This window comes from Phyllostomus hastatus, unplaced genomic scaffold (assembly GCF_019186645.2).
Source record: "Phyllostomus hastatus isolate PE091 unplaced genomic scaffold, TTU_PhHast_1.1 phas_contig_34, whole genome shotgun sequence".
Lineage (NCBI taxonomy): Eukaryota > Metazoa > Chordata > Mammalia > Chiroptera > Phyllostomidae > Phyllostomus > Phyllostomus hastatus.
This window is the reverse complement of record NW_025333857.1, coordinates 46431123-46447808: the sequence shown is the minus strand read 5'-3', so window position 1 is coordinate 46447808 and position 16686 is coordinate 46431123. Positions and strand designations below refer to the sequence as shown.

Genomic DNA, 16686 nt, shown 5'->3' with positions numbered 1-16686 from the left:
GGACAAGTAGGGGCAGACAGTCCCCTCAGGCAAAGAGGGCCCAGGGAAAGGATCCCCAAAAGTCAGGGACGTGAGGCCAAGAAGAGAAGGACTGAGGCTGGGAGGCAGGCCCAGACTAAATAAACTGGAGGAGAAAGGGTAAAGGTGTGGCCTATAAGGTCGTCCACTTAATGCACAGTGGACAGACACATACACACATGGTCTCTGGATCCCCCAGGACTCCCACTCCCAGAGGCCTCTCACTCCAGGGAGGCTGGTGCAGTCTGGGCAGGGACCCCCATTATGTCTCCACACCTGTCTCCAGAAACAGCTACCCAGACAGATACAAGGGACAGAGGGACAGATGGACGGACAGGAGGAAGAGATGGCACTGTAAACATACAGAGATAGGAAAGAAAGAGGCTGTTAGACAGATGGACCAACCAACCACCAACCAGACAGGCCCAAGTGGGGCAATACTCACTGGTTCAGAACGAGTGTGTAGGAATTCTTATCTTCTTCTATGATTGACACAATGAGCGTGATGAGTTTAGGCCAGAAATCCAGGTTTCGAATGCTAGGCCCTTGTTCCTCTACAGGTAGTTCCTGCTTCTTGTTCCGGAGGAGAAAGTTAAGAGACAGTGAGAGTCAGAGTAGAATGTGAAGAGTGTCTCTAATTTTCCTCTTTCTCTCTCCCCACCCCAAGCTCCTTCCTCTAGAGTCAGATATCCTTCCTAGAAACTGTCTTCCACAAGACCACCGCTGTTATGTCGGAGGTGACTGACTATTGGAAGGCCTGTGGACACAAAGAGTTCATGCTGAGTTCTCTCCCCAGCTCCAGGGCACTGATCGGATAAGCTCAGTCAGTCTTGGAGACATAATTATGCCTGACTCCACTTCCTCAGAAGCTATGCGTATTGTGACTCCTTGACCGGAGTAAGCAGCCCCTCCAGCCTCACTAAGTAGGTCTAGTTCCATGTGACCCATACTAGCAGCCCTCCTCTGATGCCCCCCTGCACCCCCACATACATATCCCAGCTCTGAGAAGCTACTTTGAGTTCTGCAGGAGTTACTGAACAGACCTAGCATGCAGGCTGGCCTAGCATTCAACGGTTTAGGACTTCCCTTAACCCCTGGTGTTAGGGGAAAGAACTGCATCTAGGACACTATTTGCCTACCTGGACAAGTAAAGGTCCTGGGGACCCACTGGGGAAAGGAGAGTCTCTTTAGTAAATGGTGTTGGGAAAACTTTTGGATGTTCACATGCAAAAGAATGAAATTGGATCCCTATCTTACACCACCCCAAATTTAACTCAACTAGATCAAGGACTTAAATGTAAGACCTGAAACCATACAACTCCTAGAAAAAGATTCTTTGACATCAGTATTGGCAATGATGTTTTTGATATGATGACAAAAGCACAAACAACAAAAGCAAAAATCAACAAGTGGGACTACATTAAACTAAAACGTTTCTCTACAGCAAAAGAAACAATCAACAAAATGACAAGGCAACCAATGGAGTGGGAGAAAATATTTGCAAACCATATATCTGATGAGGGATAATATCCAAAATATATAAGAAACTCATACAACTCAATAGCAAAAAACAAACAAAAAACTGATTACAAAAAATAGGCTGAGGACTTGAACAGACATTTTTTTCAAAGAAGACATACAAATGCTCAACAAGCACGTAAAGAAGTATTCAGTATCACTAATCATCAGGGTGATGCAAGTCCAAACCACAACGAGATGCTACCTGATACCAGCTGGAATTGAAATGATCCAAAAGATAAGAGGTAAATGCTGGATATGATGAGATGAAACCCCGATGCGCTGTTGGTGGGAATGTAAATTGGTACAGCCGCTATAAAAAGCAGCATGAAGATGACTCAAAAAATGAAAAACAGAACTACCATATGATCCAGCAATCCCATTTCTAGGTATATATTCAAAGGAAATAAAATCACTATTTTAAAGACATATCTATACCCCCCCCCACCATTTTTATTGATTATAGCATTATTCCTAAGAGCCAAGACATGGAAACAACCTAAGCGTTGATCAGTGGATGACTGGATAAAGAAAATATGGTGTATAAACACAGTGAATGATTATTCAGTCATAAAAAGGAAATACTGTCCTTCACAAAAACATCTATGGGCCTAGCAGGAATTATGCTAATTTAAACAAGTCAGGCAGAGAAAGACAAATGCTGTTGGTGGGAAGGTAGACTGGTGAGAATGTATAATCTCACATACATGTGGAACCTGAAAACATCGCACTCAGAGAAACAGCGAGCAGAGCGGCAGTCCCCAGGAGTGAGGAGGGAGGGAAACAGGGAGGTGTTGGTCAAAGAGCACGAACTTTCGGTTGTGAGATGAATAACTTCTGGGATCTGAGGTACAGAAAGGCGACTGGAGTTAACACTGTACCATATACTAAAAGAGGCTATGAGAGCACAGGTGTAATACGCTCACCATAACAACGACAAAAATGGTAATTATATGAAGGCTGCGTTAACGAGGCTTACTGTGGTAAATGTCACAATACGTATGTGTATCAAACCATCACACTGTGCGCCTCAAACTGACACACCGGCGTTGTGTGTCACTTACATTTCTGAGAGCTGAAGGCGGAAAAAGACTTGGTGGGAAGAGGTCAAGGAGTGCAATGGTGTATTAAGGAAAGGAGAAGCAACTCTGCATTCAGACCCCAACCAGGATGAGGAGGGGTCACCACAGAGAGGATGGAATGTCTCCCACTGGGATAAAAGCAACGTTGGAACCACCCAGAAAGACAGGGGTAGAGTTCTTATGTGGGGCACCATATGCATCACAAAGTCTCTGTGGCGCTTCATCAGCCTGCATGACCAGGAAGGAACTAGAAACCAGGACGGAACCCACTGAATGTGGAATGTGCCTCCTTAATATCACTGAAATCAACACTTCCTTTAACATTCTGTGACTACCCTGGCTTAGGCTCTTATCATTCAAGCATCTCCTAACTGGTCTTTAACCTTCAAAGATCCCTCTTCCACACAGTTGTCAGTAATCTTTCTGCAAGGAAAATCTCATTATTGCTTCCTTGCTCTTCAATGGCCTTCAACAAAGTTCCAATCCATACCTTCACACAAAGTCCCTTTGAACTGTGACCTCCCTCTATACCTCATATTTACCATTTCTCTTTTGTTGCAGCCATTACCACATCATTACCGTCACTTATTTAGTACTTATTATGTGCCAGGCACTCTGCTAAGAACTTCACATGCATTATCTCATTTAATCCTCATAACAATTCCATGGGTAGAAATCATTACCATCTTCACTTTACTGATGAGGAGACTGAAGACAGTAAGGTTGTATAACATAACTTGCCCAAGGTCATGTAGCTATAAAAATAGCAGAACCAAGACTTGGTCCTAGATAGCTGAACTCCAAAGTAACTACACTAATTAAATTGCTTGTTCTTCTCCAAACTGACATACTCATGCTCAATTCAGGGCCTCCAAACATTCTATTTCCTCTCTATGGTATTCCCCTCCTCCCTGGTCCCTTTCTTTAACTAATTCCTACTCATTCCTCAAAATTCAGGTTGACCTTTACCTTTCCTGAGAAGTTTTCCCTGGTACCCCTGGTCTGGTTAGATGCCTCTCTCCTGGGCTCCCAGAGCATGCTCTGTGAGCCGCTGGTATACATGTCATAGACAACCACAATTACAATAAAAGATAGTGACAACAGAATAACAAAAGACAATGAACACTCCAAAGGCAGAAATGTACCTTTTTTTATTGTTGACACTATTATAGATATCCCTCATTCCCTCCGCCCCATGTCTTAATCAACTTTACATTCCTAGTGCTCAGTTCGTTAAAGGAACCAATGGATGAATGAACCAATGACTGAAGGTTAGTAGAGGGAAATAAAAAAAGATGCCAAGGATTTGCTTCAGTGTAAATAATGAATAGTGAAAGAATGAGAGTGGAAGTAAAAATACAGTAAGCAAAACTCTAAGGCTAAAGAAAGTCCCTGAATAGTGTATAGGCTCCCTTTCAAAGTCCAAGTTCATCTCATGGTAGGAAATAGAGACCAAATATTCAGAAAGACCCCTGCATGGATAAAAGATCAAAATTGAGAACAGTGTCTTCCTCCGACCAGAGAAAATCCATAGATAGATAAGAGAGGAGGAGCCCAGAGTGTGGCAATCAAAACAAGAGTCCCAGGAAAACCTCCCATGGGCTATAGAAACTTTCACAAACCTTAAAAGGAGAAAGCCTTAAAGATAGGGCTGGCACAAAAACTGCATTTGGGAATGTGAGGAAGCAGCGTGGACAGGATTTCCATCTTCACTGAGGTGCTCCTGAAGCATTACAAATTGTGTATATTCACTAATGGGCAAACGTCTAAGATTTAGGTCGTCCTCTCATCATTGGCTGTCCAAAGCGTACTGCCTTTCAAGGTCTCTCTCAAATGCTGCTTGTTTTATGTGGCTTTCCCAATATCTGATCAAGAGTGAATTCTTCCTCCTTGGAATCCCTTCAGTCTTAGTCCACTTTCAATGCCCTTGTAAACAGACTTTGGTTGGAATTATACATACACTCATGAGACTGTAAACCAACTCAAGAAGCGCTACGCTTTCCTCAGACATGGCCAAGAACAAACATTCGGTACACACTTGTTGGACTGAAAGGAATCTATTCTGCAAATGTGTGGTCTGCAAGACACTGCTGGGACAGGAACTGTGAGTAAACAGACATAGAAGGAGGTCCTCCCTTTGAAATGACACTATTAAAAAGATCAAGAAACATATACAAAATCACCAGGCACTAAGTTAGAATGCCAGCATAAAACAGGTGAAGTATCTCAGCCTTACAAAAGGACAGGGTCAATTGTGATATTCAGATGATCAGTCAATATATCCCAGAAGACCACGCAGTACAGAGAGAAGTGGTCAAAGGGAAAAAACAAACTTCCATTAGCCAGTAGCTCAGAGAGACAGCTGCAGATCTCGAAGGAAGGCAGATGGTAATGTAGAGTGATCCGTGAGTCAGAATAAAATTAATCTTGGGGGAGAAAAAAAGATTCTGGGATGGATTGTGAATCTACCTACTCAGCCCCTGAAACTGCCCCAAATTTGGTCACTTTCTTTAGCAGCAAACTAAAACTTACTGTTGCCACTTGCGTTCAACTCAGTTAAGTCCTATCTGGCCCAATGGTCCCTCTCCATCCACAAATGTCTCGCATGGTCTAGATGGTCCAAATCCTACAAAACTCACTCACCCTCAAGAACACTAAGGGCTTTATCCCTAGCTCCCTTCCACCATGACCTCAGCAAATGAAAACTGAGGCTCTGAGAGCCACTGACAGCTGGTCCCAGGTGATCCCCAACCTCTTACCAGCTGGTACTGGCGGCTGTACAAGTCATGGCAGTTGTTGAAGATATACTCATATGTGGAGTTCAAACAGGCCTTCACACAATCCTTTACCACCTGGCTGGCTCTTGGAGGGCTCTGCAGTTCTTGCACCTGCCAATTAATAAAAGAAATATGGGTCTGGACTCTTTCTCACCAGGGAGGGGTCTCCTCCTAGAACTACCTCCAAATTATTCCAGATTCCTTTCACCCCTCTATGGGTTCCTGGGCCTTGCCCTGGATTGAAATTGCCAAGACAACTGTTGTGGAGAACTGCCAAGCCCATCCTTGGTGATCCTTGGTGGTCTTCTCCGAAGTAATTCAGGGGACAGGCATATGAAAATGTGAGCTTTGAGATGATTCCTACAGCCTCAGAGTCTGCCAAGCAATTCTTATTCTCCATGTGCCTGTGGCCGGGCTCCCAGACCAGTTCATCTCTTACCTTCATTCTGAAGAAAGTAATGCTGGTCAGCAAATCCACTGTGGACTTCAAGTCCTGAAGCCGCTCAGGGCTCCCAGCAGGGAAATTATTCTGTTGTAAATCAAGCAAAGGTAAGAAAGGAACAGAGAAATAAGAAAGCCTTCCCTTCCAGGAGCAATGAAATAAAAATCTTCCCTAACTGCTACCTGCTGGAATTTTCCCTCGTTGAGATGGACAAAGAAAGCGGTAATACTGTTAGTCTCCCTCTCTTTCTCACTGATGCAGACAGGCCCTTGCCAAAAGCAGAGGTTAATAACCCCCAGCCCAGAAAGCAACGCTTCCTACCCCTCAATGCTACTTCCCATGCTGTGTGTGCATTTTCACAAATGAACACACAGGCACTTACACACATTTACACACACACACACACACACACACACACACTTTTCTTGGGTGAAGATTCTTACACCCTGACAGTGAGTTCTTCAAAAGTTACAATCTAACTGTATATCCTGGAATATAAGGGTAGCCACACTACAGACCAGACTGAGAGCCGAGACCTGGACTTCCTGCACAGCAGACCCCAGCTAGAGCTGTTCTGGAGTCAGCAGATGGCACAGCTATGGGCAAAACTGCTTTTGGAGCAAGTTCCTTAGGACCTCCCTGCCACGCCTCACTTCATTCCCTTTGGCATAAGTTTTAGGGAGAAGCTGCCAAGGACAGCTGAAGGGTTGAGCCACTCTCCATTTTAAGGGTTCCCTTTTTAAACCTTCACACAGCTACTTATATGCCAAATATAAGATATACAGTCAACTCTCCATTATTCATGCAAATGGAGGGCACTGGAAGTGCAGATAATTAAAACCTTATTTCTTTTTAACTTTGAGATTATTTTTATACTTACTTTTTAATGTGGGTATATTGCCTGTTCTAGAAATTCACAACAATGTAAGGCAAGTAATGAAGCCATTCTAAGAAGATCTAACTTAGGAAGAATTGAAAAACTTCCTATTTCCCTGCCCTGCCCCATCCCAGGTACCCACCCTCCTACTATAGCTATTTTCTCCCTCCATCCTAGGAATGGACATGACCTCTGCTACCAATTACTTGCCCAAGCCAAGCTACACTATCTCCCCCTTAGCTGGATTCTCACACCTCCCCTGGTAAATAAGAAGAATATGGAAAAATGCAAGAAGAAAATGCAATTATCTAATTTTTACAAGGGCATTGCTGGAAGAGATTATTCTTAGGAGATTTCCCAGTGAGAATGTCATTAGGGAATTTGGTAGAGTGATGTGAATGGGGTTGGAAAGCAAACTGTCTACAAAAAGCAACCTCCTGCTATTTACACCCTGCGTGGTCCCTGGAGTGTGCAGAACCACAGGTCCGTGGCATTGGCCATGCACATGGGTGTGATGATACAGACCAATTTTCCTTGTCTTCTATCTTTACAGCCAAGATTGGCCTTTAGTCTCTCTACACTGGGCTGATATTAACTCTTACCCCACCCCACCCCACGTCTTCACTCACCCTGTACGTAGAGAGGTCAATCCTCAGTGAGTTGTGCAGCTGGTCCAGTAGTTTCACAAATCTCTCTTTCTGAGAGTGGGAAACAAATAACAGGGGAGAGAGAGAGAACGTTTCTGAGACCCCAATACTATAACAGAAACAGAATCATCTCTGGGTGAGGAAGAGACAGTGGGTTAGGGATACATCCTAGCCCACCCCTGTTCCATCTCTTGAAAGTCCTGTCTCAAACTGAGGAATCTTCTCAAACTGGCAAGGAGAAAGGAAGTCCCTAGGAGGGAAAACAGCTCTTTCTGTACAAGAATAAACAAGAGATGACCAGTGAGTGCATCTCTATCCCTTCAAAGCTAACTCATCTTAATCAGATAAAGGGAAATTCCAAACATTCTCCAACTTGTTCCTGCATCTTTGGTCTCCGGACTTATCTTGGGACAGCTCAGACCAGTTAAACAGTCCCAGCCTAGCAGTGATGATGGGATGGAGGATGAGTGATGCATTTGGAAGGTGATCAAGCAATCTTGAGTGCATTTCTCTTTAAACCATATCCACACCATTTCCCTTAGTTTATACTTTTTAAATGTTAAATAAATGACATATACTCTTTTAGTAGCTGCTTTTTAAAGAAAAGATATAATTAAATGTGGAATCACATGCCTATAGGCACAGCACTCCTAGAATTCATATAAGGATTATATTGTATATCTTTAGATATTAAGTCAATATATAATGGGATGTGACAGATGAAACAGGTATTTGATGGACTTAATCAATGATATTCATCTACGGAAAGAGTCTATTAACAACAAGAAAAAGTTGTTAGTACCATAAACAGGGCTCAGAGACCTAGTGGATGCGGGGTTATCAGTAATTTTGTGCCTAAAGAGGTAATCTTTGTGGTGGGTCAAAGATATTTTATACAGTTTATACTGAAGTTATGCCAGGTGACATTCTGAGTAAAGATTCAACTTCTCAAGTACCTTAACACAGGAAAGGGTAACCCTGAATAAGGGAAACAGTCCAAACACTGGAAAAGGGACAGGCTCGAATGTACACTGGTACCCTTGCTCAGATAACAGTCTCCTATGAACGTAAGTGGTACAGATCCATCAGAGCGAGACTGAGTGACGTGCAGAGCGGTGCACTTATGGGTCTGCAGGACTAAGAAACACGGTGACTCAGCCATGTTCTTGGCCTAAAGAGGGTCCACTTGAGCCCAGGTGGAGCCCCCAAACCACAGTGATGCTATTTTTCTCTCATTTATCCATGTCTGAGGAGAGTCTATTAGTAAGTCTACATATCCATAATGAAATGAGAATAGTCTACATACTCATAAGGAAAAAGCTCACCTATCTAGGTGGTACCTATCTAAATTTTAGGCCTATCAACCAACTCTACAGTACTGACCATAAAAAAATCAAACTTTGTTAACTGATAACAAATGGGTAGACATATTTCACATCACACTCACCCCAAAGTTGGAGGCTGCAAAGCGATCGCATGCAGAGACATTGGTGGAGGCGGTTGTGTGGGCATAGTAGGCATTGATGTTGGCCAGTAAGGTGCTCATCACTGCTGGCACACCAGGACACATGTACTTGGATGACAAACATGCAAAGTGCCTGAAAAACAGCACCCTCAGCCTCAGAGACTCTTCAGGACTTGCAGTAGAAGCCAAGTAATTAAAAGATCTCACAGATACGTATGAAGCCTCCCATCACGTTGATATAAAAGGATTTTCATAGTTTATTTTTTCAAATAGACATTCAGTGAACACCTACTATGTGCCATGTCCTGTGCTAAGTGCTAGATTCCAAAGATGCAATAGCCTGGCAGAGAAAGCAAGTGTTAGAAAATAAGTCAATAATCCAAGGTGAACTATGCAAAAGCACCGTGGAAACGTACAGGAAAATAACCTAAAGCAGAATGGTTGGGGACTGGAAGAGATTAAGAAAAAAGGCTTTTTGAAGAAGATACGGTTGAAACAAATCTTAAAGGATTATTGAGAATTAATCAAATGGAGAAATGTACAGCAAAGGGAAACTGCAATGCAAACACAAATATATTCATGACAGAATGATTTACTTGGGAAACATCAGTTTGGCTACTGTTCAGGTGTTTGACAGAGGAACACCAAGAAATGAGAGAGAGAAGTAGGTAGGGAATAGATACTTGGACAAAGATAAGACTGAGACAGAAAGATCAGTTGAAGAGTTACTGCAGTAATTTAGAAAAGAACCAATAAAACACTAAGTACAACAGAAAAATGGTTAAGAGCACAGCCTCTAGAGTCAGATTCTGGTTTGAATCTCACCTCCACCCCTTTACTCAATGACCTTGGATAAATTACTTAAAGGTCTCTATGCATCAGTCTTCTTATCTGTAAAATGAGGAAAATATTGATACTGACCTCAAGGTGTTAATATGAGTATTTAAAGAATTAACATTCATATGTGCTACATAAAAGTTGTTATTATCATCATTATTGTTGACTATGGCAGTAGTGATAGATTAAAAACATTTTTTAGGAGATAGCATATAGAGGTTTTAGAGACTGGATGTTGACAGTTAAAGGTACAGTAGTAAGTAAGAAAAATTTAGGCTGACTCCTAATTTTTTTTTGGACAACTGCATAGAAAATAATTCATTCACTAAAATAGGAAATATAGGAAGATAAGCTTATTTGGTGGAGATAACATTGATTTGGAATTTAGCCGTGCTGAGTTTACTATGCTTGTGGGGATGCCCAGGAAGCAGCTGAAAATGGATCTAAAATTCAGGAAAAGGCCTGATCTGGGGAAAGTGATCTGGGAACCCTTAGCCTGGAAGTAGAGGTTGAGGCCACAGGCTGGGATAGGAGCATCTAGGGGCAGTGAACAGAGTAAAAGTGTCAGAGGGGCCATTCTTAAACCTCATTTCTCACCGTATTTCTTCTCTCCATCTATAATGAACTCCTTGCAATTTATTGAGTATTCTACACTCTGTTGTATCTTAGCTTCCCAGAAAATGCCCTACCAAGAATGCCCTCCGTCCTTTTCTGTATTTAAAGATTCAGTTCAAGTGTCAACTCTTTAATGGTTTCCCTCACAGGCTGCCTGTAAAATTCAGATGCTCTCATAACACCCTGTAATTACTTCTACCACAGCACTTACTGCATTACATTGTAATTGTTTGTTTACTGACTTGTCTCCTCTGCTAGAGTTCCCCAAGCACAGAGGCCCCATCTTACTCATCTGTGTTCTCAGCACCTGGCACAATGTGACACATAGAAGGAACTCAATAAAAGTTTGCAGAATAAATGAGCACAGCCAGGGCAACAACTACCCTCTGCTTACCTAGGGCTGCTTCCTATGCAGCCTCACCAATAGACAAACCACCTCTTCTCATAGTAGATGGGAATTTCTGTTATAGGAGTCTCAGTCAACTCTACACTCAGCTGCTTTCCCTATGGTTACGTGCCCTCTCTGACACCCAGGCCAGTCTACGAAAGCTTGCCTGTTACACACATGTACATGAGCACACATGCTCTATCTCTGCAGGCCTGTGACACTTAGGCAGTTTTTCCTTGCATAGCCTCCGGTGCCCTTTCCCTCCCTGTCTCTGAACCCTGAGGTAGACAGACAAATATCTTCTTCCTGAGTTATTGATAAACACACTCCCTTTATACATACACCCTCTTTGCCTTAGGGCACACACCCACCTCACTTAGCTCAGAGAGTGAAGAAGTGGATCACTGCATGGTACCCCACTAAGGACCTGTCTACCCTGTCAGTGTGCTTTCATTAGCCACCCCAAGGGTGAGTAGCCACTTCCCAAAGCCCCAAGCAAGTCTCACGTCATGGCCTGATATATGGATTCAATGCCATAGCGCATGGCAAATTCATCCACAATCTCTTGGGCAGTCTCATCAAAGTACACCTTCCACGCATCGTCTCCTCGAGCCTCGGGGATCTGGACTCCTCCGCTGCCCTGAATGTCTGTGAGGTAATGGAAAAGGTTCTGCAGGAGACAGAGCAAAGGAAAGAGTTAAATATATATTACAAACAAAATCTGCTGGTGAAGTCCAGAGTTCCACAGAAAGTCTGTACTTTAAGTCATCGCTCAGTTCCTCCTATGGCCCCAGGAGGCTATTCCCACATTAGTGAAAGAGAACTGAGGCCAGGACTGTTACTTGGGCTGTCCAGTAGCACAATGAGCCAAAGACAAAAATCAAAAACAGGCCCCAGACCTTCAACCATCTAGCAATCGTATTCATTAGCAAAGACCCTCCCCAGCACTGCTTTCCAGCCACCCACCCATCTACCAAGGGCTGGCTCACCTCATGGAGACATGTATACTGCACATGATACGGGGCTACCTTCTCCTCCCCCTTGATTTCCACACTGATTTGCAGTCGGATAGCCCCTGAGACGGCTGATTTGTCCGTCCTCTTCTCTAGGAGGGAAAGAAGACTAGCGATTGACACCAATGCAACTACAGACAGTGTGGACAGTCCCCATCCTGGCTTAACCCACGAAAAAAGAGTCACTGACCCAAGTGTTCACCTAACAGGGTAGACTTACTCCAGTGATCGCATAGGCACAAACACCCCAAATAGCCCCAGTAGCATTTCTCCTATTCCATTAGCAGAATAGGGAGCTAAAGGCATTAGGGATGAGCAGGGAAATTAAAGGGCCTTCTGAAATCTGGAAAACATCCAGCCAGAGTGGGTTCCAGCCACCCCCACTCCTCTGTCCCCCATCTCTACCCATGGTCGATTCTCTACACGCAAGGCAGGCTCTGTATAGAAGAATGCTTTAGCGACTGAGTGGTGACTTTGGTAGATAGCATTCTTCCCGAGTTCCTTATTTATGCTCTCCCTTACCACCAACTTTCTCTGGTCCTGTTTCCTTACCCAAGTTGTACCAGACGTCCATCTCGCCACTCAGTGTCCGAACCTCAATGATGGTTTGGCCAAGGAAATCATCAGACTCACGCTTTAGCCGCTGCTTTACTCTCGACTTGATGTCATCATCCTCATCCCACACACGTACCTTAATGCGGTCAGAAGAGTTGTGGCACTCACTGTGAGAGAATTAGGCAGGCTCTGTTAGGGACGGACCCAGTAGCACCCAATCCAATTCCCTCCCACAGCTCCACCAACTGCACTGGAGGCCCTGCAAGGGAGGAAAAGCAGTTAGAGAACAGTGGTACTGAAGTTGCAAGGGAGTCAAGCTGTCCCAGCAAATGGTTCATTCCTCAGCCTGGTGGCTCTATATACAATTATCCAGTTTTTGTTGCCTTGTAACAAAATAAAAAAAAGAGGAAGGGGGAAGAATAATTAGCTGTATCAATAGCACCAAGAGGAAAACAGCTGGACAGATGCTACAGAGCCCTAGGAAGCAACTGTTAGTTCCCTCTTCAGAGTTACTAAAGGTATTAATGTTCATGGTATGTCCATTCTGCATCTCCACTTAGCTTTTTATCTACCTCCTCCATCCATCTAATATGTGGTTAATGAACTTCTACCATTCTTTGATACCCACTTGAATTGCTATTTCCTTTATGGTGTTAGCTTTAGAGAAGGGAGTTTGCCCAGGTTACCCCCTCTACCCCTCTTTCCCCAACAGGTGCTTTTTGAGTCCCGTTCCTTCACCCAAAAGTTGTACTTGGCAGAATTTGCTGCTCATTTCTCTGAGTTCTCATGAAATCTTTGTACATTCATTAAAATATAATAGTATAACTACCGGGGTACTGAAAAATAATAAGCAAATCAACAATGAACTTGCTGAAGCCAAAGACTGACTGTCTCACTAATTTTTAGATACAAAACATCATGTACAGTGTCTTGTACAAAATAGGGGCTTAATGAAGAGTTTACTAAATGGATAAATGTGGGGAAAATTGACTACAAAGTAAATTCATTTAGAATAAATCATAAAGATTCAAGCAAGAACCATTTAGATTCTCAAAGAAACAAGTGCTCCTCCAGTAACTGTTGCCTCTGTATTGGAGGGTGACTTTACCAGGCCCCAATCCCTTTTCACGTGGGTTCTCCTAGGAGCCAACAGAAGGATCTACATGGCCAGCCTGCTGAGCTCACTGAGACTTAAAGTCCTTGTCCTTATTTCTTTCCTGGGCCTCAGGAGTGTGACAAAGCATCTGGATTCTCCAGACATCAGTTCAAGTCCTAGGCTAGAGCTTTCAACAACCATTCCTTAAAGTGAGATAACTGAAAAAGAATTAGGGGGTTGGGGTAGAAGCTGAGGCAGAAAGAAAAGAATAATTCTTTTACATGAAATGAAAACTTCTCCAGACCACAGATGTCTTGCTTCAAGCCAGAATTACCCAACTGTAGGACACGGACATTCCTTCCCCGCTCCCCAGAAGAGCCTAATACTTCCTAGGCAGGATGGCAGTGCCAGGAGGTGCACAACAGGGTGGCCAGTCTCTGGTTTTGTCACTGAGCAGTAGAAAAATCTTTCTAGTACTAGGAAAAGCAGTATGAAGTGTCCAGAGGCCCCTTGAATAGCCCTAGTTAAGACAGGGCTTGAGCAAAGTAACCTTGACACAACAGTCCATGAGAAGAAACCCAGAAAAAATAAAATGGCCTCTGCACAATTAAAGCACGTGAGAAATGGGTTTTCTCTACTGCCTCTGTCCCATACCTTTTAGGGTCCAAGCCCAGAATAACAGGATTTAATGCTGTTCCCCAAATACACATAGTTCCAGGTAAGACAAAGACCTCTGTGACTTACAAATGGAACTTCTCCTCCCAAACAGGATTTAGGTTCCCAAAAATGGTCTTGGTACGCTTCTTGGTTTTGCCCACTTGCACAGTCACATAGGGGTCACTGGATCCAGTCTTGTCCTTGGCTTGTAGGCCCTGGGCACACACCACTGCAACCCAAATGCATAGAGGAGGAGACTTCAGAGTACGCTCCAGAAGTGAGAAATCCTCCATAACATGACTCATATGTTCTCCACCTTGGAGAAGCCTCTCTCTGCTTCTTGCACAGGAACCCTAATCTTCTCACTCCTCCAAAACTATCCTTAGACCTAAGTCACCAGCCTTTCCTTCAGAGACTAGCCCAAGAATCCCAGCTCCCCATCAAAGCCCTAACTGACCACTTACCCCTAAACTGGCCCTTATCTCCCCTGACAGATGCATGTTTCAGCCACACCCTCCCAACTAGTAACCACAGGTTAACTATTCCCTGATCTCCTACCAATCTCCTTTCCCCCACCCCCTAGCTCTTGTATTATCAGATTGTTAACCAAGTCTATAATATTAGATGGTTACCAAATACTTCTATTATCACTCATATTGTTTGCAGGTACCAGTCTTACCTTTCCCAGACCCCCTAGCACCATGGCTGAGGAGAGAGAGAGTGATGAATAATGGCGCCCTCCCTCTTTCCCTCAGGTCTGTCTTCTTTGTCCCCAGCCCCTTGCTCCCTCACACTCAGAGTGCTTCTTCCGCAGGCTCCTCCCCATAGCCTAGGGCTTCCTGTCTCCTTATGCTCTGGCCTGCTCACCAGTGATGGTAATCTTGGCCGACCATTTGGAGGTGCCATCGAGCACATTCTGCTTCACTGTTTTCATCTGCTGCACGTGGGCAACTTTGCTCACGGCGAAGACATCCCGGATAACTTCAAAGATCTCCGGCTTATTCCGCTCTCGGATCTTCATGCGGTCTTTCATGGCCATGATAATGTTCTGGGTCCGGTCCTCAGCTCCATGTTTACAGCTCTTTTCTGCAGCCCCTGAAGGATGGCCAGAGAGAGGAAGTGAGATAACCAGCAGGCCTTTAACAAGGCTAAGGGTCAGGTTGAGTAATGGAGTCTGCGAGCAGTCACCGAGGAGTAGGAGAAGTTTAGGAAGACCAGAATATTTCTGGGAAAAATTAATCACTTTTGGGGCCTGCTGAAGTTTAAAATGCATTTCAAAGGGTAGTAAAAACTTGATGAATGTTATGGGGGTTTGTTATCTTATTCTATTTAGGTATAGGTTGAATTTTTCATCAAAAAAGAAAGAAATGTAGCTCAGTCTGCAGTTGGCTTTGTCTTTCTTCCATCCAGATGGTAGTTGAGAGAGACACCTTTCAAGTCTAAGGCCCAAATAGCACCACTGGCTACCTCAATTATCATGGAGGGGTGGTGGATGGGCATGACAACTCCACCCACCTCATCCAACTTCCAAGCCATGATACAGACCCCAGAACTGTCACAGCACAGAGTCAGGTTCTACCCCATGGCTCCAGTGCCTTTACTTACAGAAAATAGTGTGATATGGTAAGAAAAGTATGGCCAGATAGAGCTAGGTAACAGACAGAATTAGGTTCAAATCCTGACTCCATTACTGCTAGCTGGGTAAACTGGTTTCTTTTAAGAGGAGAAAATAGCACTTATCTCTCAGAGTGATATGAAGCATTATATCAACATGTATAAAGCACCTAGTTCAATGCCTTGTACCTAGCAGACACTCAATAAATGGTCACTATTATTATTACTACCATCATTATTATCTTGGCAGGTATGGCAAACCAGCTCATCTCAAAGACTAGCAGGCTTGCCTACTGCCCTAAAAATTATGACAGAAAACAGGATACCCCACTGTATTTCATCACCCAGGCTTCTTAGAAAGAGACCATCCTTCAGCTATTTTGGCCATGCAGACTGACTTATCTCTTATCTCTCTCTAGTCTCCAAAGCTTAGGCCTTTACTACAAAACCTGTAGCAAAAAATATAGGCTAATGTGCGCGTCCTAACTGTGGGAGGATGGCAAGCAATTTTTCTGTCCAGGGAGGCCCATAAAAGGGCATTTCATTCCATTCTGAGTAGTACAGAAGGCTTAGGCGGAGGATATTTGCTGATGAATGAAAACTGACCTGGGCTGCATCCATTTAGCATATCCCATGTACCGCTACTTTCTTGGAGTGGAACTTCTAAAAGGCCCTTGGGGAGAAGATCAACATCCTTGCTACACAGCAACATTTCAGAAGGTTTCTGGCAAGCAGCCAGCCTGGCTGCTAGCAATTAAAGCAAGGACCTGATGGCACCTGTTCTTGTCACCCCCTCATGATGAGTCCGGACAAAGTCATCACCAGCATTCGTCTTAAGACCGTCTTTGCAGAGCCCCATCTCTTCCGCTGACTTGTTCTACTTGTCTCTTAATGTCTACTGTAGTCATGCCACTGGCACCGATTGAGGGCTCTTCAAAGAGGGACATCTTAAGTGAATAGTTCCTCGAGGCCTCTCTCTAGGCCCCTTTTATGTTGTATATCTTTCCTTGAGATAATGAAATGTTTGTGAGTCTAGAGGTGACCTTCCTTTCTCCTACCACTATACTTAAAGCTTTCATTGTTCT

The 16686-nt window shown here is 43.8% G+C and overlaps 1 protein-coding gene across 8 annotated transcripts in view; it reads right to left on the bottom strand.

The window, feature by feature from the left end:
* Positions 1–16686, bottom strand: part of UNC13B (unc-13 homolog B) — a 205218-nt gene that overhangs the window by 13899 nt on the left and 174633 nt on the right. For 4 of the 8 annotated variants that reach the window (XM_045840120.1, XM_045840122.1, XM_045840123.1 and 1 more), the window contains 10 exons: positions 14855–15082; positions 14075–14216; positions 12232–12401; positions 11656–11771; positions 11173–11336; positions 8809–8959; positions 7344–7412; positions 5835–5924; positions 5378–5506; positions 464–591 (listed from right to left, as the gene is read on the bottom strand). In XM_045840120.1, coding sequence (XP_045696076.1) covers positions 464–591; positions 5378–5506; positions 5835–5924; positions 7344–7412; positions 8809–8959; positions 11173–11336; positions 11656–11771; positions 12232–12401; positions 14075–14216; positions 14855–15082 — 1387 coding nt within the window. The remainder of the gene's footprint in view (positions 1–463; positions 592–5377; positions 5507–5834; positions 5925–7343; positions 7413–8808; positions 8960–11172; positions 11337–11655; positions 11772–12231; positions 12402–14074; positions 14217–14854; positions 15083–16686) is intronic. The other 4 variants (XM_045840121.1, XM_045840124.1, XM_045840117.1 and 1 more) reach the window with 1 other exon arrangement.